This window comes from Athene noctua, chromosome 9 (assembly GCF_965140245.1).
Source record: "Athene noctua chromosome 9, bAthNoc1.hap1.1, whole genome shotgun sequence".
NCBI lineage: Eukaryota > Metazoa > Chordata > Aves > Strigiformes > Strigidae > Athene > Athene noctua.
The window spans coordinates 12,889,943-12,917,312 of record NC_134045.1 but is presented as its reverse complement, the minus strand read 5'-3'; the positions used below and the strand labels follow the sequence as shown (position 1 = coordinate 12,917,312).

General features: G+C 34.6%; 1 protein-coding gene across 2 annotated transcripts in view; it reads right to left on the bottom strand.

Annotated features, from left to right (window-relative positions):
• The window catches only part of ITFG1 (integrin alpha FG-GAP repeat containing 1), an 86,156-nt gene that overhangs the window by 41,581 nt on the left and 17,205 nt on the right, over nucleotides 1-27,370 (bottom strand). For both annotated transcript variants that reach the window (XM_074913489.1, XM_074913490.1), the window contains exons 7-9: nucleotides 20,895-20,956; nucleotides 18,401-18,485; nucleotides 2,844-2,938 (exon numbers count right to left, since the gene is read on the bottom strand). In XM_074913489.1, the coding sequence (XP_074769590.1) occupies nucleotides 2,844-2,938; nucleotides 18,401-18,485; nucleotides 20,895-20,956 (242 nt within the window). The remainder of the gene's footprint in view (nucleotides 1-2,843; nucleotides 2,939-18,400; nucleotides 18,486-20,894; nucleotides 20,957-27,370) is intronic.

The window sequence follows — 27,370 nt, the reverse complement described above, 5'->3', positions numbered from 1 at the left end:
CTATTTTTTCGGTAAAAGATTTGCACTCTCTCAGTTTCCCATAAATTTTCTGTAATTACCTACCCATTCCACAATGATACCATACGCTTGTTGAAACACATTCTGCAGCACAAGGGCTCATTATTATTTTCCTCAAATTATAAAGTTAATAAATAAACAAAAATAATTGATCCCAGTCTGTTGCCGCAAAGTTTATAATTTCTCATGAAGATCAACTTTAGTTAAAAGCTTGGAATCTGGCTCACCTGATCTCATAATGACCAAATTCAGTGAAATTAAAACATTTAACTTCCACATTAATATGGGAAGTAACACATTTGAATGGATTTCTACCTGTAGGAAATACGCAACACATGGGAAAAACCACAGACATATGAATGAAGACATGGATATTTTCCACTGTTTCAGAACGGAAAAGATAAAATGCTTGAGAAGAAAAAGCTCCATCACCTCTAAGTGAGTCTAACAGAGAAAGAAACGAGTATTCTAGATATAATTCTTTAAAAAGGCTGGCCAGAACATGTCATTATTGCGTGCCATTTGATACTGTAATTTTTAATTAAAAAGTCATTCTAAAAATATGCAGGGAAAATTGCTTTAAAGTCTCTAGGTAACTCACTTTTTAATACTTTTGTCTAGCAGGATGAGAACTTATTGGATTCCTCACTTTTTAAAAAAAAGTGACCATATTTGGCTGCTAGTTTTTAACTCAGATGTCATTATCTTGGAAATTATTTTAAGATTTAAACTACACAATGAAACTGCTAAATACATTATAAAAATTAAATATACTGATGACTATCGAAAGTGATATGCTAAGACTCTGATTTGTAATCAAATAGTTGTCCTCTATCAAAAAAAATGAAATCATGAAGGAACAGAAAAACTGTCTAGGTGCAATGTTACTTCAGCACAGGTTACAACAAGACTTGACTTGGGAAAAATTCTGTTCCTATGCAAATTGACCCACACCTTTTACTGCTACTCCTCCATCACTTCCTTCTAGAAACATACCATAACCAACACATAACTTTCCTTTAGCACACTGCTCAGTCATCCACTACTCTCAAGTAACAGCTCTGTATCTCTCAGTGGTACATGCTATTTGTGTGTGGTTGATTCTCCACAACAAAGTTACTTTAATTGAGAATATTTGTCTCAAATTTACTTGAGCAGAAAAACTCAAGTGTCTTTTACTTCTTATATTATCAAGAGTAAGGAACTACATTTAGAGCTAAGGAGCAGTTGTTTTTTGACATAAGAGCACCCCAACTACTCAACAATGAAATGTAAGCAGCCGTTACAGCAGTATAATCAGTGTAACATGCTTATCAGAAGTCTGTGCTCTCCCCTTTGACCAAAAAGCAATACAAGTATCAAGAACTGAGCATCCACTTGCTTTATACAAAGGTTGTGACATGTAACTTGAATTCTGCTGTAACACTGTGTATCCAGCAACACTACAATCCATTGTCTCTACTCCGTGTTTACAGGGAATTAATGTAAAAAAACCACAAACCACCAAACACAGTGCATTTCTAAGAACAGAGATGCCAGGATTAGAAGGCTGAAACGGGTACATTACCAAATTCAAAGTTACTTCTCTTCCTTACACTGATGGTATTTTCCACACTAGTTATACTTCCTTAACTGACTGGTAACTGCACACTTTCCTTTCCAATACAGTGATTTTCTTGCTAGTTGGAAAGTATGCTTTCACCCTGTGTTCTAGAAATTCGAATTCATTTAAATGACAGAATCTACACTATAAACTTGGGCTGCAGACTGTAACAAGAAGCACCTTATCCAAGTACATACTGTTCCTTAAGCAAACAGTACGTTCACCTATAAATTCTGAAATATAGGTCAGAGAGGGTGGTGCTTACACAAAAAAAATTCTGCTTTGAATTTGTCAGTAAAGGAATAATCACTAATTCATAACCTGGTTAGAAACATGTATGGCATACATTGTAAACTTCTGTAAGTACTCTACAGTGGGTTTTGCTGTCAGCTATAAGCAAGTACTTTGTAGGTCACCTCAGTCTTTAGGTTCACGTTGCTAAATATGAATTTAGTAAGACCATTTATTAAGGCATCAAACAAATGTTAGGTTAATTTATTGTAAGATGTAACTTTATTATTAAGCGAGGCACTGTAAATACTTAAAACAGGTTAGTACACACTTTAAAATAAATTAATATATAGTCATCTGTAATACTCTCTCAAAACAAGTAGTGTCATGAACAAACAAAGATGAAATAGTTTAACAGAAACCCAATCTGGAAGATACATAGCCTAAATAAGTCTTCATATACCTCATGGAAATGTACTTAATAATCAAAACCAGTGGAAATAAAGTGCAAGAGGTGTGAGCTGGTTCAACGTGATATGTATGTGTGTATATATATATATATTTTTATATATATATATATTTATTTATTTATTTACTATCACATAACTCCCTAACTTAAACTGAAGAAGCTTATTTGAATTAACTAGATCTGTTTCCAACTCTTAACACAAACCACCTTTTTCTTCTTGTGCTATGGAACTTACGGTGCTTAGAATGCAGTGTCTTGAAATCAAGAAAGTGACTAATGAGAAACATTCATGATTTTCTTGAGCAGAATTATCCATTATATAGAATTTTAGATCTTCAGCCTTTTCCACCTAATCTATATTTTTAGAAGGTAATACATAAGTAAATAAATAAAAGTATCTTATATGCAATAATTACAAATGAAGGTTTCACTTTTCTTTCCTGAGAAATCACTTTTCTCTTTCATACTATTTCATAAAGCACAGTATTTTCCTTTGTCTTTGCAATTCCAAACTCACAATACCTGATTCAATCCTAGCTTAGTTAAGTAGATGGCACTTTTTTGACATTTTTTATCTTCACACACTGGCAATAAATGTTCACTTTGTCCATCCCCATCTGTCAAAGAGAAAAAAAAACACCATCAGGTTTGTATTTGGAAAATCAAAACCCCTGTTTACAAGAGATAATTAGCTGTGGAAAAAAAAAAAAATTAAATGTGAAAAATTAAATGAAATAAACGAGATCTATTCAAAATCCTTAACCTAATAATCTGATTTCGGTCTTTTGTTTCATGATTGTCTTTGTTGATGTTTTTTCATCTTAACCCGTAATACATAAAGTTTAAATTTTTATTTCTGATGATAATGTGATATGTTTAGAAGAGTAAGTGCTTAGCAATTTATTCAATCCCTGTGTTTAGTTGGGAAGAAAATGACCTTCAGTATAAATGAACTATCAGAAGTGTACTATACAAAGTTATGTAATTTTTTGAACTAGTTTTAAACGTTTGTACTGTCAGCAAGACTTTAGAGTTATGCTATAGATTAACATACTACATGTGAACTCATAAGTTAAAAGAACAACACTGGAAAGTTGACTAACACAATGGCTAATAAATTCCAGGCTTACAGAATTAGGCAAATCCGAGTAATTTACAGTTTTTCAAAAACGTTCTTCAACTGCCTTTAATCCACGTGTTTACAAAACCTTTAGTAGAATAATGATCTTTTCATGTTTAAACAAGCAATGTCTATTTGCATCTAGAATTCTGACACATGGTGCATACAATGGGAGAAAAAAAAAAAAAAAATAATCAATTTACTGCTCATTATCTACTCCAGGAGAAATCCCTATGTTTACATTTTGACTTTGCAGCCCTGCCTAGCATATTCAGAAGTACCTGCCTTCCTGCTAAGAGAGTGGCCACCACAAGTCACCTTCTGTGGGCTGAGAAGGAAGAACAGAGAAGTGGTTGAATGTAAGCAGCCAAAAAGCAGCAGCTAGAATTGCTGCATTAATGACTACTGCTACAAGTCCTGATTACAACGAAACTCGACTTCCTAGAGAGATAGTATGGCCCAGCTCAGGAAAATTTCAGGGAATCTGCTTTTCCAGGCTATGAAATCAAAGCTCATACTGTAATAATAATTAACACCCCCCATATTTTCAAACTGCCCCTTAGCCCATACAGTTCTGAGGAGCTTGGTGGATTTTAGGTAGATTTTGTAAAGTTGCTTGATGAAATCTCCTTAGTTAATATGTAAACCTAGACTGTCAAAGTCACTGAATCCCGTACTCATTTCCCAATATACTATTGACCACAGCCTAAATGTTCCATCATATTTTACCCATACTATTAAAAAAAAAAAGCAGCTTTCTCAGCCTGCCAAACGGTACTTCTATGAAGCTGAACCTCCTTTTAGTGTATATCTATCTATATCTGTGCATAGTTAAGTTTCCTAGGTCCCTCCCTTATTATATAAGGAAGTTGGGGAATGGAAAGTAAGGTTATAAGGGGGAGGAAGAGTGATGAAAATACCAGACTTCCCCAAATATCTCTAAGTTATAAAGCCAAACAGTCACCTTTAGTGGCTTCCTACATCCCATCTGCCTCATGAATTATTTTAACCTCTCCACTAAACCCCTCCCAAATCATCACGGCAGCTCTGTTATCAAGGATAGACAATTTAGGATGCCGAGTAGCTTAGGTGATGGAAATCCAGTAAGTTTGCATCCGAAGAGAAGGGAGAGGAAATTACCACTCAACAGAGAAATTAACATAGCAACTACCGAATTTGGCTAGTCTGAAATCAGCACCAACTTTTGAAGCTGTCTGTTTTTCTTCTGCATCATTCAAGAACAATTAAAATGTTACTCACTTCAATTTTTGTTTACATGAACTAGAATAAAATACTGTTTAGACTGCAGGCTTTTTCAAAACTTTAAATGGGAGAAGCTGTTTAACTTGTGAATTATAAACTATCGAAATAATGATGGGTTTGCTAGAACAGAATTAAGTTGCAGAGATGTGTTTTGTGAATATAAGATTTAAATTAAGACCTAATCTTTTAATCACATTTCTACAGAAGTTTCAGTCAAGTAATTTTAGATTTTCAATAACGCATAAGGACAAAGAACCTTCAAATACAAGCTCTTCTCTTGCTCTTTGTTAGAAAGGGACAAAGACAAGGATGTTGTCATTTTAAATTATGCTATGGAGCAGAGGAGAATATAAAATGTTTGATTCTACTTAAATTGCAAACATTCATCTTGGTATGCTGATAACTCAGCTTGATAGTCTTGGTAATTAATGTTCAGTAATACTGCGGTATATTGACAAAACCAACCTACGTAGCTTTGAAGAATAATGAAACTATAGGGCAGTAAGAAGGATGGAACTTTCACATTAATTATATATGAAGCCATCACCTTACAGATACAAGTGTTCTAGATAAATAGCAAGTTTAAGAGTAAGATCTGATTAAAGTAACTCAGTACAATCAAAGAATGAATAGAAAGTAAATACGCATCAAACAACATATCTTCGTCCCTGCAACTGAAAATAGTATGACACAGATTCCATATTAGAAGGACACAGTTTCCCCAACTCCTTTGACCAAAACCTACAGGTCCATTTATATAACTTTTATTACAGGCTCATGTTTTCAGTTGCAATTTCTCTTCAATTCTGTGTATCATCTATTTAAGAATCCAATAGTTAAAAAATAAATTTGTAAGGTAAGAGAAAAATCTGCTGGAAATTTATAGCAAGTTTTAAGAAAAAACTTTATTTTAAAAATATATTTTGTCAAGAAAACTCCTGAGAATGAGAAGTCCAAGGGCCCATTCTTAAGCTCACCTAGATCTCAAATTATTGCTGTATCCTCCCTCCAAAAGTTCTTCTATCCATCTTAGGAATACTGGACTGCTTTTTATATATGTATTTTTAAATTACCTTTTTTTTTTTTTTAACCTCGGTGCTCAGCTGAATTTAAAGGTAACAAAGAAATGAGATATAAATATATTAGTCCAATAAGCTAGCATAGTTACATTTGTCTTAAGCATAGATGCCTGAAAGTAAATTTTAAGCTAAGTTTGTGTGTTGTAGATTTCCAATTTCTTACTTAAGTTAGTATTTTAAAATTAATATTTTATTAAAATCCATTTTATATGGCTCTACAAGACTGTGGCTTTACAGTATGACACTTATTTTGAAGTGATATAGGCTGTGGGGGTCTATCTAAAGGTGACTACACAGTGACGTGACTGAGGATGCTGATGTGTCATAAAGGACCTCCATTTCCTTCCCTCCTCGTCCTTCCTCAGAAGTGCACGGCTCCCATGAGCTGATTTAGCTCTAGAATGTCTCACTGTGGAACTGGGTAAGAATTAGGACCATCGCATTGGAGAAATCAGAAATAGAGGAACCTGGAAATTAAAGGATAAGCTTGGAGGACGTTAAGTACTGATTTATAAACGTTTAACATGTTGCAAACTGCCTTCACAGTTGAGACACAGAAAAACTACCACCTTCAAAAACAGGTATTAGAAAGCAGAATCTAAATAAAAGCACCCTCTTTAAAACATCTTCACGTGGCTCCTAAATGTAGTTTTCCATGGATTTTGTATTAACTTAAAAAAAATAATTAAATAATTCGTGTTGTTTTTGTCATGGTACCTGATTTACACAGAAATTACTTCCTGACATTTACTTGTCAGACTGGGTGATTAAAGCACAGCTGCAAGTATCTTACGTATTATGTGCTTAACATCTAAAAAACAAGTATTTTTTTAATCAGGTATTTATTTGGGCATAATTAAAAATTAATATGTTTAATATACTGTGAATGAGAATTGTGACCATTATTGCTGACTACTGTAAGGACCATGAAGAACCTAATAAAAGAGAGCTGGAACAATTAAAGCATCTAACCTTCCAACAAACATTCATAACGTTTACAGTATACATGATAATGGGCACTTTATAAATCTGCCTCACTGAAAAACTTCATTAACTGTTAGCATACTTCATCCAAAGGAAGAAGGGTTAGGTATATATTCATACTGCAGAGCAGGCAAAACAAATTTTAAACTTAAAAGGCATCAAGTGAAGCAACAACAATGAGAATGTAACTGGAAACTGGACATCAGTGAAACAAGAGTATCTTCTGAGTCTGCAGTTTAAGAAAACCCACAATTAGTTAAATACTGTATTATAGAAAAGTAGCAATCAAAAGAAGGAAAGCCCAACATTCTTCATCTCTGTCATACTACTATCTCTTATTTCTTCTCCAGTTTTTATTTCTAATACACATCTTACGATGTACAGACCCATTTTTTACTAATGAGGTTATCTGATCGAGAGGAATTTGATAAAGAAAAATCAGTCTGTCAAAAATGCTAACACACATTTTACAAATCAACTGCAGCAGTTATCATTTTTGACAAAAATAAAAAGGGTAAAACCCACCTAGAATATTGGCTAAAAGCATAGAATAATTTTTTTAAATTAAAATCTGGCATCAATCTTTGTTTGAAAAGCCCAATAAGAAAAAAAAAAACTCCCCCCCAAACCCAGGCCTAAGCACAAAGCTAAAGCAGAATCTGTTTTACTATCCACTGCCATTTTAAACTGTCCCCATCTGTAATAGCTTGACATACAGTGTTTCCTGTATTTCTGAAGCTTCTTTAAAGGCACTATGGGAAAAAGGAAAATTGACAGAGCAGCTTTTCCAGTTTTCAAAGAAATAATTTATTCTCTAATCCTTATGTGATTCCCACCTTGGACACACCCACTGAAATACAAACCTTTGGCACAACTCTATGGATTTTGAAGACCACAAAAATCCCCCAGCAGTTGCTCACAGAATTGTTCAATTTCAGTAACAACAAATTTACCATGGACCTACAATGCTAACTCTTCTCATTTTCATGCTCGGTTTCAAATCTCAGTTTAAACAAAAATCCTTCAATTTTAAACTCTACTCTTGAATTGAAATTTCTCCACAAAGGAGTAGGAAGACAGAAATTTAAAAGGAGTATCATTAGCACATTTGCTCTAGTGCAATTAGGTGTTCACAGGTGACAAAACGTGCATTGGTGACAATGGATGGATGAATCCATCAGAGCAGCTGAAATAAGCTGCATAGTTTCAGGTTTTAAAAAAATACCTTGCATAACATGTCCTTAAGAACCTACTTCAGTCTAGGTCTACGTAAGAAATCTATTTTTGGAGATCCTCTGTTGTCTTTAACTCAGCTCCTAGGGTCTACTAGTCTATCTTTCTATTACTGTACAGGTTTTAAATCTCAGTCCAAATTGCTGGAAATCTCAGTTATCCTTACTTGTAATTTCAGAGTAATTTGTAGCACTACACATGGCTAAGCATATGCTAGACTCCAAAATGGACTTTGCTAGCACCACAAACATTCAGCATGTTTGAGGTACAAATAAAAACTCAACTGTTAGCTAGCATGTTCTCAACACACGACTCTGGCTTGACTGTGACAGAAAAGAACTACAAGTTTTATAGGCAGTGGAAAAGGCTAGAAAAAGAACAGTTCCACATTCTCATCAGCTGCAAATCTGTACTTATGTCAGAATATGTAAAGACAAAATCAAAATTAGCAGTCTTATGCCATCTAGGAATTATGTGAGAATCATTACTTACAACTGCCTGTTCACTGTATTCCAAAGAAAAGCCACGGATACAAAGCCTTCTTTCCAACATTTTGCCCATGTCTGCAATGTGCTAGTAATCCAATCAGGAACAAGAGTAACACAAAAGGCACACCGATTGTGCAGATCACTGGGAGCACACCTCATACAGAGACTGTATGAGAAAAATTACTTGCAGCTGAAGCTTTAACACTGATTGTGAACGTTCACACTTGCAAAAAACATTGCTCAAATCTTTTCAATCTATTCTAAAAGTAAAATTGAGTGGGAGAAAGCAGAAAAAACCCTTGTAAATCAGATTGACAGTGCGATTAAAAAGCGTTATGTTCAAAATGCAATGCTAATGTATCATAGCATAAGCACACATTTTAAAACAAATGCACAAATAGCAAACAGCATCTCAGTGGTTACTCCAAGTTTCACTGACCCTGAGGTCCCAGCAACTCACTGAATAGCGCATTTACATGTAGATGTTATGCTATCTGCTAATTCATAATGGTGATACTAGAGTTTGCATAGTTTCAGCTCTGACAGTTAAGAAATAGCAGTCTATTAGATTTTCAATCTGAACCAGTTGGATTACCATCTCACACTGGCACAGGCCTTTTGTGATGGGGGAAGAAAAAAAACCCAAACAACTCTATCAATTAAAGAGAAATATATATAAAGTACCTAGGCTGAATAGGCAAATAGGGAGCAGGCCCTACCGTAAAGGACAGAACATAACCCTGCACTACCAAATTGATTTTTTTAAAAGACTGATAGTGAATTAAGAAGTTTTCATATTTTAAGAAAAAAGTTACATATATAAAGAACTTCTTCCCAAACCAATATGTATCGGAGATATGCTTTTAAAGCAAAAATGCATATAATTTAATTAGGAGGAGTAAACAGAGGCAAAAACCATTCAATCTGAATCTTCAAATTCCTTTAAAAACAGAAAAAGGTGTCAGAAAAGTGGTATTTTGCAACCAAGTTCAAGGGTTATTACATTCATTACACACACTTGTACAATGTACTTTCCAACATGGGCTCTGCAAGAAAAACAGAACCTGGGGAAATTACAAGTACCATGATCACTCAATTCAAAACTGTTTTGTAATACAGCAAGAAAAAGTTGTAGCTCTGAAGAGCAAAACAGCTTTTGGTGGGCGTTATGATCCAAATTTTAAACAGCTGTGTAGTTCTGTTGCGGTGTAATCTAACTTCTGCTCCCTTAAAAATAAAAATTGAATCACCTTTTTTTTCCCCCCCAGGTGATAGACTGATCATTATAACTTATTACAGTTGTGTTAAATAAAATTAAATTGTTTTCTGGCAAATAGAAATAACCTAACTACGCAGGCTGAGACAGTGAGAACAGTCTAGCTTTCATAATTCTGAACCCGATGCAACATAAAAGTGAGACACTTCATATACCACAAAGTCCTTATGCCTTGAAAGCCTACTGTTCTCTCTTGAGAATACACATTCTAAACTAGCCATGTTATGACACCCTTCTGTCACTGCAGTTTTCCCAGTTCTCTTCAAAAAGGTGAGAAAAAAGATTGTCCTCCACACAGTGCACTAAAAGCCAGGAAGTTTTTCTCAAATATATTCCCAAATAAATATACTGCCACAGTATAAGGCACCTCTTGTTTAATGCAATACATCTTAATGAAGTCTGATATGCTTTTAGGCTTCACCATACATATAGTTCTCTCACATCTCTCCCTCTTGGCTTTACAGAGCTCTCACTCTCCTCTCTCATGAGCCTTTCATTTAAAGTTCTAAAGAATAGTAAGAAAATAAGAAGGAAAAAGCCCTGTTATGGTAGCGCTCAAAATAATACCCTGCTGGGGCAGGCAAGAAGACTACAACCAGTATAACTGAGTTTGATATTCAAACAAAATGAAGGTTTGTTTGAAAGCTGATTATCTTAAATTTATCTTCTGAAGTAATAAAATGATTAGAATTCTTTTGTCACTCTGCCTTTAGGTGTTTAACAAGATGGTCTTGACAGAGACAATTATAATAAATTACTGAGATAATTATGCATTATTAAAAGAACCAGTGTCAGATGCTTTTAGAACATGTGAATCACAACTTCAAAAAACAGATGCAAAGAGCTTTTACAGATGATTCAGATACAGATTCTGTGAACATTAAAGAAACCCTTATAACACTCTCCTTCACACTAGAGCGATTCTGACTTTAAGTCTGTCTATATGCTTCCAAACCTCCACTGCAAGAAAAGCATTTAAACACAGCATGCCAGCAAACGGCACAAAGAGACTTCCAGGCTGCATCTGGTCCAACAGTGCAGTCTTCTATCTCAAATGGAAAGACTGTGTCAAATGTACTAACTGGAATCCAAGCAGGAAAAAAAAATTAGATTAAATACAAAATGAGACCCCCCTCTGCATGCTAAACAAGTATTAGCACTGAAATTTCTGTTATAGTTTATGCTGAGAACTACTAGCTCCAACTATCGCATATCATTAAAATAAACTATGAAGCCTGACTGTGCAGCTTGGAACTATCTAATGTTCACATTTAGAAAGCTCATATGGCCTTAAACCTTCACATGCCAATAAACGAAGGGGTAACACTAACTAAAGCAAGCCACTTGGGTCACTAAATTTTGGGTTGAGAGTTCTCGTTATATTAACCATGAACACTGTCAAACAAAAATTCAATCCTGAAGAGATTAAACAGTTCAACAAAGAATGAACAAACAAGTGGCATGTGCACCACTCCTCTCATTTTATTATTGGAAAGAAAGCAAAGTAATTCTTAATGTACGAGTCCCTTTGACAAAAATTAGTATGAAGCAACATCATTTGTTTCCCCAGGAGATGTTACCATTTGTCAGTAACCTGTGAAAGAACTTGGCAAAATATGAGAAACAGATTCTGCCCCTGCCCACCCCCCCACCCCCACCCCCCTGCCGAAATGGACACTGCTTTGGAACTACATTTAAAACTAAATGGTCACAAATATCTCACTGTAGCTAAGTCATATTAAAGACCTGGAGAGAAAGAAATAACATAATTAGTGTTTGTATTTTGGAGGGAGTCAAGAATGCATATAAAGTTACTTAAGAGTACTGAGTAACGCATGTCACCCAAGGCTGTAACTCCAGCCAGTCTCAGCCCATCACACAGTACTCTCACAGGTGCCAGGACATGCCAAAATGCTATAAAATATTTTGCTCTTGCAAAATCACACAATTTAATCCCAACTATATCTATATTATATTATTTATAATTTACCCTACAAAAATTCAGGGAAAACAAGAACTGTATTAGAAAAAATATCCTTTGGATTTGTTATAATACCATTGTACAATTGTACCCAGCTACAATTTAGTGGCAAGGGGATGGGAAACACATGGGAAACAGTTCAGAAATGTGGGATTTCTGTGGATGTCATAGCAGGACACATGCCTTAATGATCAGGAAATGCAGCATTTTAAACAGCAAAAGGAACAATATGAAATGATGGGATATACTAAATGACTGTTTGACAGGGATGAACAGTAAGGATGAGATGCACAGAAAAATAACCTCCCAAAGGGGTCAAAGATGAGTTTGAAAGAAGAATTTGAAGCCACTGTATTTAAAAGTTTCCTGTGAGGTCTTTACACAATTGCTTCAACTTAACGTTCTAGTCTCAGATCCACACCATGACTGCAAAAATGAATGATGGTCACTAAGGCAGTCAGATGAGTGCAGTCTGTAGAGCAACATGATCTGTTTATAATAAACATGAATTTACACTTTCTTTCTTTGGTTGGGGTATGTTGTGAGTTTTTTGTTTGTTTTTGTAACACAGCTATGGCCTTAAATGTCAATAGGGGATCTTTTTCTAGAAAGAACTATCAAAAATGACAGAAATCTAAAAAATAGAATTAATATTCAACTGAAAAGGTGTCACTGAACAGCATTGCTGGTTACCAGTTAACAAATAAGGCAGATTTATTTTCTAAATACACTTCCATAGACTCAAAAACACAAGTGGCAATTAACTTGCTATGTCTCTATGCACTGCTGTTTCAGATGAACTGAAGTGCATCTGTTACTAAAACAAATTATTCCTTAAAGTCATTCAGAATTCTTTACTACCGTCAGCTTTTATATCTTTTTCACCCAAACTGATCACAGTAAGAACAGTTTTCCTCATATGCAGAGCATTTTAAACACAGATGTATTGTCTTCCTGCATCCTAAGATTCTTAGAGAATCCTTTTATTGACTGCAGGAGCGCTAGTATATTTTCACAATGCAGTGCTCAGAAGACAACTGCTTTATGAAGGAGTTATTTACTGAAATGCACCATTAAAATTTTCCTTTGATATATAACTACCACATATGAGGATGCAATATTTTGAAGAGAAGGAAAACACTAAAGAAATTCAGATGTTAAAACAAAGTTCATACACAAAACTAAAAGCTACAAAATTGAAATGCAACTGCAGACGTTAAAAGCACTGCTTTTCTGCATCATCAGCTGCAGGATAATCAAAGTTTACTTTAAGCAAAAATCTCTCAACAAAATACATTTTGCACGGTGCAACAAATGCCTTTAAAAAGCCCCAAAGGTGGGGCACACTGTTATCCTGTTCAAATGTAATTAACTGCCAATGAGCTAGCATTTCCTATGGTATAAATTATCATTTTCCTCATTATGTCAAACAAGTAATTAATGTATGTGAAACAGTTCAATTAGTAAGGAGAAAAACAGAGAATATTATTTTATTATTAGTTGGATAACTGGATTTTAAATATGAGAAAAATTTGTGTTCAGGTCCCTAAAAGACTTCTATAGAACTTTAATAATACTAATCGAGGTTTTGCCAAAAAGTAAGTAAATCTGCATAGTAAGAGTAAACACAAACTTCATAAATTAGGGAAGACCACACAGATAAAGACTCAGCAGCAGCCAAGAAAACAAATGGTGAATAAAGGATAAAGAACTGAGGTGGAATTGTCTAAATGCTATCTTGAAAAAGTTAAGACTTGTGTTGTATTTACTTCCGAGGACACTGTCAACGGTACGATCAAGTTTGACTTCAAAAAGTTATTTTTTATTCTCTTTACATATAGGCTGCAACAAATTTCTTTGCTTAAACTAACCAAAATCAATGACTGATTAATCAAACTTTTACATTTTTAGATTAGATATCACAAAGGATGCTGCAGCAGTCTCTACTATCCAACTGAACCAATCACAGTTGAGTAGCAGTTATAACACTAATTTCCTATAAAAATGAATTAATGGACTGCATAAACAGCACAATATTCTATGCTAACTGCTTCTGGGTCACTATTTTAAAGGCATATTTCTTTCATCGTCAAAGTAACAAGAAAACAGCAGGTTTCTGTGTCCAAAATGTGGTTTACATCCATCTCATTACTAAAAAATATTGATCATTTTCAGAGCGCCCCACAGGAATCCTTAAATTTCTTTGACAAATACAAAATTTTACACTATTTTAAGTGGCAATTATTAAAACTCTTTATAATTACAATTATTTATCAGGATTCTAGCCAACATCTATGATTTCTTCTAAAGACAGTAAAAGCAGATCTTATAAAAAGCCTCTGCTAGCATACAGATAACAACAACGGAGGATTAATCATTTTTGCTATAGCAACCACTGCACTGCAATTACCATAGTGACATGAGAAGAATAGAAAAAGTAATAATGAAGAGCTCTTACTTGTTTGGAGCAATGTGTCAGCCAAATAAGTGCAGAACCCTCTACTGCCCAGCTCTGTTCACCTTAATCAGTTGAAATGCCATTTGTAATAAATATGTCACAAAGCATTTCTGATTTATTTTTAAAAGGGCAATACAAATTTGTCAATTGTTCCCTGTCCTTTGGTCAGGTTAATGTACAAATCATTGCTATCATGTAACAGAGGAGAGTGCTACTTAGTTTTGAAGTTCCAATTTAGACATAAAGTCTAAGGTCTACTACATCACCATAAATATATTTATATACCTGCTTTTGTATATTCTTCCATTTAAAAATACACACATATATGTATATACAGAAATGTAGTAGACCTTACAGATACATACATATAGATGTATACAAACATACATTTGTGTATCTTTTTAATGAAAAAAAAAAAACCAACCTTTTTTTTTTTTTTTTTTTTTTTTTTTGAGTACTTCAGGAACACTTGGCGCTAAGATTACACTAACATCTGTAACAGTTTCTCATGAGTCCCTTAATTGCTGGTTTTCCCAACTCCACTTATCTAAATAATTTCTACTTGACAGCTATTGTTCAACCTGCTTACTTTAAGAAAGGAAACCTTACCCAAAATTAGTTGCCCTTGTAGGTTCTCAGGACCTCCCTTTTTCAAATGACAGGTAAATATTTATGGCTGGAAAGGGTTCTTCAAATAGAACTTTTGGAAACAGGAAATAATGTCAGAGTCAACTTTTGAAACAATACACATTTTGTAAGATGTGGGTGTGACCAATAAATCAGAATCTGGAACTGCAGAAGCGCAACAGTGCACAAATAGAAAGGTGGGTGTAAATAAGAAGGTGACAGCACAAATTACATACTCCCAAACTCATGTCTGGACCTGACATCAATCCAGAGTCTAATATGTGCAAGGTTAAGTAAACGAGAAGTGAAAGCACAGAGAAATATGGAATCCTTTGAGACCTTTTGCGAATGGCAAGGCTGGCACATTCACTATGAAGTACAGAAAATGTCAGGAAAGGGGAAGAAAATAGAGGCAGGCAACACAGAGGAATGTAACAGGCTTGGCAGTGTATACTGAATGCGTTTCTAGTCACAGCAGCTGTATCCCAGTGCCAACAGTGAAAACGCTCACAGCACACATAGTGCAGAGTGTGAGCACTGTGCTGTGTTCTGCTGAGTATATCACACACAGTTTGGCAAAAGCTACGTAGGTAGAAGGTAGTGCAATCCTCTAATGCATCTCATTTTACATTTTCATTTTGCTGTTTTGATTTGTTGTGCAATGAAACCTCTTTCAGGCCCCATTACAGATAGCCAAATTACTGTATCAAACTGAAAACCATCATACCTTAACTTCCCTTGACTTACAACAATCACTATTTCACCATTTTTGAAATGGAAAACGGAAAAAAGGATATGTTCAAGTCTGAAAAACCATTTCTTCTAAGGCATTTTCTTTAACTTCAGCTCACTACAAGCAGAATTGGTATGATAAATGCCTACCTTTTGAAGTATCTAAACATATGCAGACATAGCACAGTGGGTAAATGTAGCTACTCTGATACAAGTGTTGTTCTAGTAATGTGAGATTTTGCCTCTTTTGTAAGACTGGTGCAGAACAAAAAATACTAGATTGGAAATGCATGTGAGTAGAACTCAACTAAGGTCCTCCTTTGCATTAAACTTTTTTTTTCCTCCTGCCAATTACTGTATAACCACTCTTAGACAAAACTATTCCACTGTAAGTAGGATTTTTTGATGGTGGAGAGCTATTAGTCAGCTTCCTTCAGACTACATTTCATAAAGAACATGGAATTTAGAATTACATCCCTTCATTACTCACATGTTATTTTAGTAACATATTCACTTCAACATTCTCTAAAACTTTGTCCAATGAGGAAATAAGTATTTATTATCTTGATTATTTTAAATTAATGCTGGGATATGAAAAGAAAAATTGATGCACTACTTTAATTCCTACCCACTGTTACAACATAAGAAAGATTGAAGTCATAACAGTACTCAAATAATAAATTTAAAATCATAGTTATAAGTATTTCCATAGTTGTCAGAGTAAACTGTTCCTCTATCAAAACACACACATACATCTATAGCACTCTTTTCACTTGCTTAGGAAAATTAACACCATTAAACCATTCCCCATCCTTCAGCCTGGATGAACCTGCGTGATCTGGAATGAAGATGACAGTGTGTATGTAGCTGTTCAGGAGAGGAAGCAAGACCCTCATACTGCAAGATCTGTGCAAGATCTCTTAAAGATGAAATGGCTGAGATCATTCAGAATAACCAGTTCCAAAAAGTCAAGTTTCTGAAAAGCCAGCATCTCCTCCCACAGATGATACTGATGATTCCTTGCCTCTCTATCCACTTTACCATGTATGCTGACTCTCTACATTTATTTGTATGCATTTCTTAAGTTCCTTTTCTCTCATTATATTCATCCTTACTAGTAAGATAGATCCACTGTTGCTTCACACTAGTGCTCTGCCTATGAATTTGATGATAATTAGCAGAATAGGGTATTAAACTGGTGATAGAACTCAAAAACAGCAGCCTTCACAGCTAAGCTAGCTCTGCTGGCCATTGTCTTTCATACCCTTGTCTGTACCAAAACCACACCATGTACTGCACTTCTAGATCACTGTGCATTCAACTTTCTCATATTTTCAAAATTTTAGCTTTAACGGTTGAACAAATCAACTTCTCTTTGCAGATATCTCAGGGTTTATTAAAATTCCATTAATTATGATAAATTTCTAGAATTTTATCATTTGGGCTCATTAGCTACCTAACATAGAGATAAAATTATTTTACATAAACATTGCTTTCCACATTGCCATTATTAAAAAAAACAAACCAAAACAAACCCAGACTTCTACTTAGTAGTTATTAAGACATTATTCAGAACATCAGCTTGGAAAATGGTTCCAAAAAACCCAAGACTTGATTTTTTTTAACAACAAAAACCACAGTATTCTATTATTTCCTTCAGATACTATATACACAAGTGTTTAACACTTGTTTATAGATAAACAGTAAAAGATGTTACAAAATGTGTTAAACATTTCACAGAACAACCTAGAGCATTGTTCAGCTTCTACCTTATTTCATTTACTATAGATCTGTAAGCCCACCATAGTTGCTAGATAAGGATCTAAGGATAATTAAATATCCTCCAGCAGATTCGAGTTACATGTCAGCAAATAGCTTTGCCAGAACTCCTAAAAAGACTTTTAAGTGGCAGCTTAGAGCAATAGAATTGGACTCTGGGTCTAATACTGAGTCTGTCTTGTAATTTAAAAAACTGGTCATTTTCTTTAAAACAGATTTTAAACAAAAATGATGCAACAAGGCTATCATTTGACAACATTTAAAGACTGATTCAGTCTCACAATTAACAAACACGCTGTATCGATACAGTAAATCAGTTCTTTAAGAAGTTATTTACATTCAATAGCATCAGCTGAATCAGACCTGTAGGACTTTCCCTTAGGTTGCAAAATTCTTATTTTAATGCCCACAAAAAAGTATTTTTTGGACTGCAAAACCAACATGTCATTACATACATTGATAAGCCGCAATTGACCGAAAAAGTACATTCTAACAGAAAAATATAGGCTTTCACTAACCCTTGAGAAAATAGATTTACATATAAATTAAGTTTTTCTTCTGTCCAAAAGCCTTCCAGAATTTTCAGTTACAACCATTAAGATTTTACCATGTTTAATCAATCTTTATTCAAGTCATTTTAATTCATTTACATTTGGCTTTATTAGTTTGTACAAGTGAAATAATACTCAAATACTATCTTCTGAACAAGATTAGGAAAAAAGAACAAAATCACGACAAACAAAATACATGTCTGATAAAAGTAACTTTGGTATTGTACCATGCCTCAAAGCAATGGTCCTTAAGCGTGGCACTCAAGAGTAGGTACATGTGATGCTGAATGTACTGGGATAACCAAAGTGGAACTTAATTGAATTTATTCATAATTATTCTCAGATATTTCAAGATTTACAGTCAAACAGATATAACACCTAAAGAAAAAAAGTCAAAAACCCCCGTTTTAAGAGCTAAACATCTTTACTTGTTCTTTCACTCAGAGTAGCTGACCAAAATATGAAACAGAAAGGAACACTCAGGATAGTTTAGAGGAGTAAAACTCACCAAAGTCTGCAAACACGGATTGTCCAATAACTTTCACACCACTAGGCATTTCTTTAGTTTCTTCAGGTCTAGAGAAGTTCCCATCCTATCGAGCAGGGCAAAGATGATGGAAAAACTGAATTACAGACAGTGATAAAATCTGTCTTTTGAACCAAAGAAAAGATACATCAATAAAAAAGCACTTAAGTAGATATTAAAGAGATATCTCAGCTACGGAAAAGAAAATGCACTCTCTGAAGAGTGGGACTGAGTTTTCGCATTTCTAATCCTTCATGGAATCTTATGGAAATACAGTAATAGTAATATTCAGATACAACTGTCCATATATTTTGTTGTGTTATGAGGAAGAGATTGGGTTATTCCAGCAATATAATCAAAATTATGATTAAGTGATTATGAATCCTAATGTGCATTTATGCAAATTGACACATGATTTAAGTAATAAAATTATATGTAATACATAAAACCACACCTGCACACCTGTTAAAAATAGCTTCTGATTTTCCTTCTAATTAGGAAATAACTTGATTTTACATCAGGTCTGGTTTAGGTCTTGTTTTAATCATCTATTATTAAAACCTAGGCCTGCAGAAAATAACATTCCCGTATTTCATCAGAAAGACAAAAGAGGAGTGCTGGATCCTTGTTTATTGTAGAAGTGGATCACAGCCGGAACAAAACCACTTCAAATGTTAAGTTTTCATAGCCAAGTAAGATGATCCAAAGCCCACTTCTCTAGTCGCTGCAATCAGCTTACATGAAGTGCTATGCACACAAGTATACGTAAAGCCATTGAGACATACTCTACTGTTGTGTGGATAATCTATAGTTATCCATATTGCTTACTCATGCCATATTCAGTTTGTAGACTTCATTGCTGTTGAAGATGTGACTATGAAGACAGTTAGCACATGGATGTTTACTACGTATCTTTACCATGACATATAATTTATAACTACGCAGATGAGAAAAAAAATTTAAATGATGCAAATATCTCCATGCAGAAAAGACGACTAGGCCCTGTGCTCAGCTGGCCAGAAAAGCATACATCATATAGAGAAATACTCTGAAAGCATTTTATGGTGCATCAGTGAAGGGAATTACTTTGCCTAGGTTTGTAGAGAAATTTAAGAGCTTTTAAGGGATTAATTAAGATATTTTAAGATTGATATGTATGTACATATATTTTATATGTATGACATTTTACTGGGTTGATTGATTTGAAAGAATAGAATGTTTTTTTTCTAAAGATAAGCAAATCTGTGCATGTAAAAATATATAATGTAGGATAATATTTAGAATATATGAATTTGGAAAATCCAAGATTTGTAAGAAAATTTAAAAAAACCTGACACCTACAAGGGACAAGTTAAATGCCTTGTGTAGTCACTAACACACAATCCCTCAAGAATTCAATGAAGTAAAAAACCTGTTCATTTTAAAGCTAGAAATACAGAATTCATGACCAAGTGCCCTTTTTTTAAAAAAAAAAGCCAACCAAAACATCTAGAAGAGCTTCCATTACTTCTGACTAGAAATTAGTATTCAGAGAGTATCTGGCAGCTAATAATTTTTTATTTTTTTTTTTTTACTTTTTCAGTTCAGCGGCTGGTTGAAGGTGGCAATGTTGTCACAGACAATACATTCTCCATTCTACAGTGACTCCCAGTGACATGATAGATAAATTTTCAGGTAAAAAAAAGCCTCAAAAACTCATTCCTCATCTAATAAGAAACACATTAAGCACCTTCTATCATAACAAAAAAGTAAACTTTTAACATACGCATGCTAAGATTCTTAACTATAGTAGTTTCAGATAAGAGCATTAGTATAAAGGATACACTTAGTTTCAAATCAACTAATTTCATTAATTGTTATTAACAATGAGGTTCTTCATTGACCCTGGCCAGGTTAGACAATACAAAAGCAGAATCTCAACAAATAAGTAAAAATAATCCATTGACCTATTTCTCCCCAACCTTGAATTGCATTTGTGATATTTGGTTAACATAAGACTCAGGATTTTCTCAACTGTTACTTGCTTACATACTGTAACAGCTAGAAGTGAGATTTTGAACCTCTGTCCCTCAAAATCTTACCCAAGACCTGAAGTCATAGTTCTAAAAAAGCTTAAAGAAATCAATTCTTTGAGACAGCAAGAAGAAAAAATCTGATCAGCCTTTTCTTCATAATCACCATGCTAAGTGTCAGTAACCTCATAGAACAGCTGATCACACACCAGGAGTCCTGCTAAGGTTTATGAAGGCAGTCTGATTGATTTACTTAGTAGACATGTTTAAAAAATCTGCAGGGGAACTTATGCCAAGTAAAAGATATCCAGTGATATTCTGCAGTCTAAATACGATAGTGCAGTTAGTGCCTCAACACTGGTTCCACTCATTCTTGAAACAAGGAATATCAGATGACTAGGGTTGGGTCTTTTTTAACTTGTCTTGTGTTTTAACAGAATGGTTTTTTGGGTTTTCTCTCTTACCTTATTTACCCATGTCTCAAAATAAACATTTTGTGAATCTGGTGATGTAGTGAGGAACAAATCTGCAAGGAAGGGAAATAAAATATTTAACATTAGACTACACACATAAATATTTGATCACTCAATAAAGATATTGAAATTACTTTAAAATATATTACCTATTATGTTCCAATCATGTTTAGATGTAATATATTAAGCAAAAATATTAAAACCCCCAACCCCCCCCAACTATTTTCATCCCTCATACTCTTCTGTATAAATAAATATACTATACCTTATGCGCTCAAATTCTGCATTTGTATAGTTTATACATAAATTAAGTAGGCCATGTGAGGCTAACTAAGTGCTGGATGTTATATATGCATGCTGAGGAATGTTTCTTAATAGTAAAAGACAGTGACAGACCTCAAAGATAAGAAAAAGTATATGTAGTTATATTTTTAGTAAGTCAAAATTAAAAATAAAACCCTACCAGCCATCTTTTTATTTTGGATATGTTGAATTAAGCAACAGATATGCTGCTGACAGGAGAAGAGACGGAGATGGAGAAATATTTCAGGCTTCCTTTACACTAAAATTCTCTTATACATCAAAACAGCACAAAAGGGTGCTTCAGAGGATTTATCTGACAATGCCTACTTATTCATTGCCATTTAGGAAAACACCCATATTAGGAAAATGAGAAGAGGATAAAGGAGGTTTAAAAAAAATGTGCAGCAGTGGCTAAGACAAAAAAATAAATTATGAAGTCCAGATTTTAAGAAAAGTACTCTTAGATTTAAGCATTTGTTTTCTTTTTCATTGTAATCCTTCCCCCCCACAATTTAAAATATCACTATTTGAGTTAGAACACAATGGTTAATTTGTAGATAGAAAAAAAAGTGATTTAAAAAAATAGAAGATAATATTAATGCTTTACCCTGAGTAGACTTACTGAATAAGTGGGTGGACCACTGTACAGGGAATTTCCAATGGCACAATAATGGGTATTGTCTTCCAGAGGAAACCATAAACCCACACCCCAAACTAGCACCAAACCAAAAAAAATCATATACAAACAAAAAACCCAACAAAGATTTTGCTTACAGCTTTCCCCCTGCCCCGCCTAGCTTGAAAGTTGTACCATCTAATTTAACTCCCCTGAACACCCGAAATGGCATTTTCCTTTATAGCATGCATACGAAAAGCATGACAGTGTGCTTCACTGGAATGAATCATATTGATAAAAGAGAAATGTGGAACAGAAGCCTTAACTTACTTTCCTACTGGCCAAAATGCCACTAAATCTCTGAAAACAGTTTCTGAGGTTCAAATAAGTATTTCAAGTAGGGCTGTAGTAAATCCATGCTGTAATTTGTACTGTAATTTGCAACTAGTTATGGGCTATGTCACATACAGATTATGCCACACTAGGCTCTTTAAGTGTTATATATAAATACACAGCAAATGACTAGCATTTGATTAGCAACTATAACAGGTTGCCTAACCTTCAGCAGACATTTTGTTGGCACTACAATTGTTTTCCCATCACATCTGACTTGGTTTCACACACTGCAGACAGAGCTGACCTCTCACCTTTAATGGCTAAGTCAGTTCTCTCTCTCTGCCCAGTCCTCTATGCAAGGAGAGATCTTGGGGAGCACTAACTCAACATTCCAACTAATGCTATGTTTACACGTTTTGTGACTGTATCCCAGAATTAGACAAAATGGCATAGCTGCCAACACAAGACATAATTCACCCAGTATTATTATGCTAGAAATTCAGCTCTGAACAGTTGTTATTACTAGGTTAAAAACTTGATGCCTTTATTTATGCAACAGTTATGCTTCTAGGGTAGAAAAAACAAATACAAAAGGTGAGTATGAGTTATGCTGGAAGTATTACAAGATCCTTAGCTCTAAATCATTCATTTAAGGTTAAAACAAAGTACCTTAAAAAAGCAAAAATAAACCAGCATTATTTCTTGACTAATTTAACGTGTGATGGAATTTCATTTAACAATTAATTCTTAATTTTAAAACCTATACTAATGCAGCATACTATAACAATGTCTCAGTAAAAAAATAATTAAAAAATAATTTCTTCAATGGGAAAATGCAGTACCACCTATAGTATCCTTACAGTAGTCTTTTTGCATAAAGAGAAATGAACGCCCTTAACGTCTTAATAGGAAATCATAAGCACTACTATGAATTCAACTATCTATAAATAGTAACGTGTCTTGTTTTCACTTGAGCTTTACAGAGTAAATTTATCCATTACAGCTCCTCAGAGAGCAGAATGGCCATGTCTGACCCAAAAGGCATTCCAACAGCGTTCATCCCAGACAGAGTTACAACAGGCCAGCAATGTTCATTTCTACACCTTTTGTATTTTAACACACTGATCATCCTGGAAACAAAAACATTTTTGTTTTGCTTCTGGCTATGTTAAGAAAACTCAACCCCTCTTTCCTACAAGGAACGCCTATCATATTACATATGCTCAGGAAAAGTCACTTGTCTAAAGATACGCTGCCACATTGCCTTTGGAAGGCAGTTCTGATTGCAATTTCAGCTGTAGCAAACAAAATCATTTGCACACAGATCTCTAAGTTTAAAAAGCACAGATAAAGTACTGAGGGCTGTATCACAATGCTCTGTTTAAATGCTGATGAATCTAACCGCACAACATGAGATATTTACAACCCGAGGTTATAAAATCAAATAATCTGCAGCTCAACAATCTTTAATTATTTACAGAATGCAAAAGTGATACTCTGGATAATTTTACTGGACAGTAGTTACATAAAGGGATACTGAAAACAGTAGGCAAGGATATGCCTTTAACAATGCTATGCAGGTTGTAGATTCTGGAGATATACGATGGACACAGGCAACGGGAGAACGAAAAACAGTCTGGCCACTTTCCTACTGCCACTGCCAGAGAAAGAATGAATGCTGGGTTTGTTGGACAGACCACTAGATTAAGCCTGCAGGGCACTTCTTAATGTTTTTAATTTGTGACATGATGTAGTAAAGAAAAGTAAAATCCTTGATAGTTGGGATGGGCAAAGATCTCCATGTCAGATTCAGGCAGATTTCCTCAAATGTAATACCAACAGCCTGAACAAATGGCTAGAAATAAAAAAAGCAATACTGTCTGACAAGAAATGTTTCTTGTAAACAAATGCAAAGTGAAGAGTATTCATGGTTAAATATGTTTTCCTATTTTTGATTTAGCAGGCAGTAATTAACATAAAAACAACATAAGCAATAGAAAAATTTATAAACAAAGTTCAACAACCTGGGAATAAGATAAAGAATCAAGGAGGTTACCCAATATTTTAGATCCACAGACTGAGAACCAACCTAGAATACATACCAAACACTTAATACAGAAGATATCTGACACATGCTGCAACACAAAACCACACTGTATTAGCATTGCACTCACAACTTTACTTTCCCTAAAAAGTGACTTGGTGAGCAAATCTGGCTATTCTTTAAGTTGGGTCAATTGGCCTAGTAATGAAATGCTGCTATCCAGACTACTACATCTTATCAACAGCAAATTCATAGACTGAAAAGCACTGAATTCAGCATTCATTCGTACAAAAAAAAGGAAACAGGTTATTAGAATTTATGTTTCAGCTTGAAAAAGGGAAGACGTTCAAGTACTGTACTGCAAGCTCTGGTAACCTAAAGCTCAGAGGAACTACAGCAGTTCTATGCATCTTTATTTGATGGGATCAGCTAATTTTGGCATTGTATCACCATATTGCCCAGTGAAGACGGGAAAATCTCCCCAGAAAGCTACATGAAACTTGTACAGCTAGACTGCATTGAGTTTAGTGCCTACTTTTTTAATAAATTTTAAGTAAATACTACAATTTATCTTGTATCAATACCAAAGTCATCCCAGATACACGTACAAACACTGAAATAACAATGAGAACACAGCACACCCATATATTGAGCGAGATCCATTTCTGATCGTTTTTATGTAATATATCTAAGGGAGCATTACATAACTACTAATGTTTACGGTGGCCCATCTCAGGCACCAAAAGCATAGCATTCTTGTCACAGGGGCTCAGAAACCAGACACTTACTGGTAGTGATAGATACCTGATAGTGAAGATGCCTGATAATCACTTACTGAGAGACCAACATGTGATTGCCAATAGTTTATCAGTCATGGAATTCAAAGGAATTCCGTAGAAAAAAATGGATTACAATGCAGGACAGCATTCAAACACCTTGAATACAAAAGTATTTCTACTACTCTTCCTGCAAACTCTAGCTTCTTACACCATGTATCTTAGAATTTTTGCTGGAGATGCAGAAATAATCATATAGGCAGTTTCCAACCAAACAGCTCTACACCCAACAGGAGGTCCATCTCCGATCCTTATCCCACAGTATTCTTCATACAGACAATCACAGACTCCTCTCAATCCAGTCTTATGCAACTATGCTTCCCTTATTCCACACGCCATTAGGTCAGTCCTTCTGTAATAACTCCAAGTCTATCTGTTAATACTTGTCTCACAGAAACTCATCCAGTGTTTGCTCATCATCACCTCCATCTCCATTCCCTATCCTCAGCCTGTATTTCTTCCCCACCAACCAATTTCTATTCCCACTTTCTGTGCATCATCTCTGCCTTTTGCCCTCCGCTCTTAGTTAAGCATCCAAACACTGGCAGTAGTCCAGAGCCACAATGACAGGAAAGGCTTCGAGAATACCTGTCTATGGTATGTTTACTACTGATGGCTGTTTAGAAAGGCAGTAATAGCAATTAAGGAAAACAACAACAATAACAAAAACCCAGTTGATATTTCTAAAATCTATTTCAAACTGGCTAAATTTGGATGGATCTTTTAATTAAAACAGCAAAAGAGAGACTCTGCTGTCTTTCAGGAAGGATGTGTCAAAAGAAAATGCTAGGTCACTAAGAACAAAGTTGCCCCAAGTTATCAGTAGCAAACCAGCTCCACCATTACGTCAGTGTGTGAAAGGGGTTAAGCAAGTATAACTGAAAGTTAGAAAAAGTTCAGTGTGCAGGTAGGTAGAGAGCTGAGAAGACTTCAGCCTTTGAATTGGAAAACTGCAGACAACCTTATTAAATAAAGCAGACAGTATTATAAACCCTACTTTCAAACATTGCTTTTTCTTATTAGGACTACTAGGAAATTGCAGTAAAACCTAACTATACAGAATCTGCTCCAAGTTCACTTCTGATTATCCTTGTTATTTTCCTTCATTTTTGAGTGTTATACAAAACAGTACTATTTATAGATGGAGCATTCATTTCACTAATGACTGATTTGACCTTTCTGTTTAATGTCAGAGGGCTTTATTTCAGAATTAAAACCCTCAGCATCTATGGTTGTCTTCAGAAGCCACCAGGCATGAGCAACATGAAATTACGGCTTGATTTCACATTTACTTCAGAAGTTTAAATCAATAAAGGAGAAAAGTCCCTATTTTTAAATTCCCTATCAAAATTCACAACTACTACCTAAATAGAGCATAGACATGTACACTCCAAACGTGCCTAAAAACTTTTCATTTATGTGGAAGAACAGGTGTGTCTGTGCATATTCTTTCACTAGAAGTTACTTCTGGATATGAATGTTACTCCTTGTATGTATTGGTATATGTAAATAATGCTGAACTAAAACCCACTGCTTTGCAGTGTGCTGACAGAATGGGTGACAACTGCATAAAAACCACTGAATGTCAGGAAGCCTAAGGACAAGTAAAAGGTAACTTTCCTCTATTTACATTACAGATTGACCTCCAAAACAAGTATTTTAAAACAAAATTAAAAACATTATTTAAAATATTTTAGTGGTAGTTACACAACTTCAGTTGTATAATCCTTTAATATGCACAAACCTAATTTTATACAAAATACTTAAGATATAATCAGTTTTTTTTCTTTACTACATGGAAATGGAAAAACAAACCTGACGAGTTCTGTGCTTCTGTTCAGAAGTTTTTCATTTGGGTAAAGAAACCCTCTATCATTTGGTATTGAGATTTGTTTGTCAAGCTGGCATTAGTACTGTACTAGAGAAAATGGCATACATCTACTGCCTCGCTATAGTAATTTAACTTTTACAATATAGATATAAGTACCAACATGCATGAGTTTGCAATTAACTTGTCACGAATTTTTGGTGCTAGTTACATGAAACAGTAAGTTAAGGAACCACTCCTTCCAGTAATTTCCTCCTGTGAAAAACCGAAGCAAAACAAAAGGACTTCATACATTCAAAACAGGCTAATTTGTGTTTGCAAATTTTTAAGATATGTGCTTATAATAACAGAGGTTGTGATTTTATTCTTTTTTTCAAAGGGGTCTTTCAAAATTCAGGAAGTGTTTACTGGAACTATTTAGTAAAGCAGATGACAAACAATTATAAACAACATAATTAAACACTAAAATGCCTTTCATTATTAAAAATTACTATAGAAAAAATC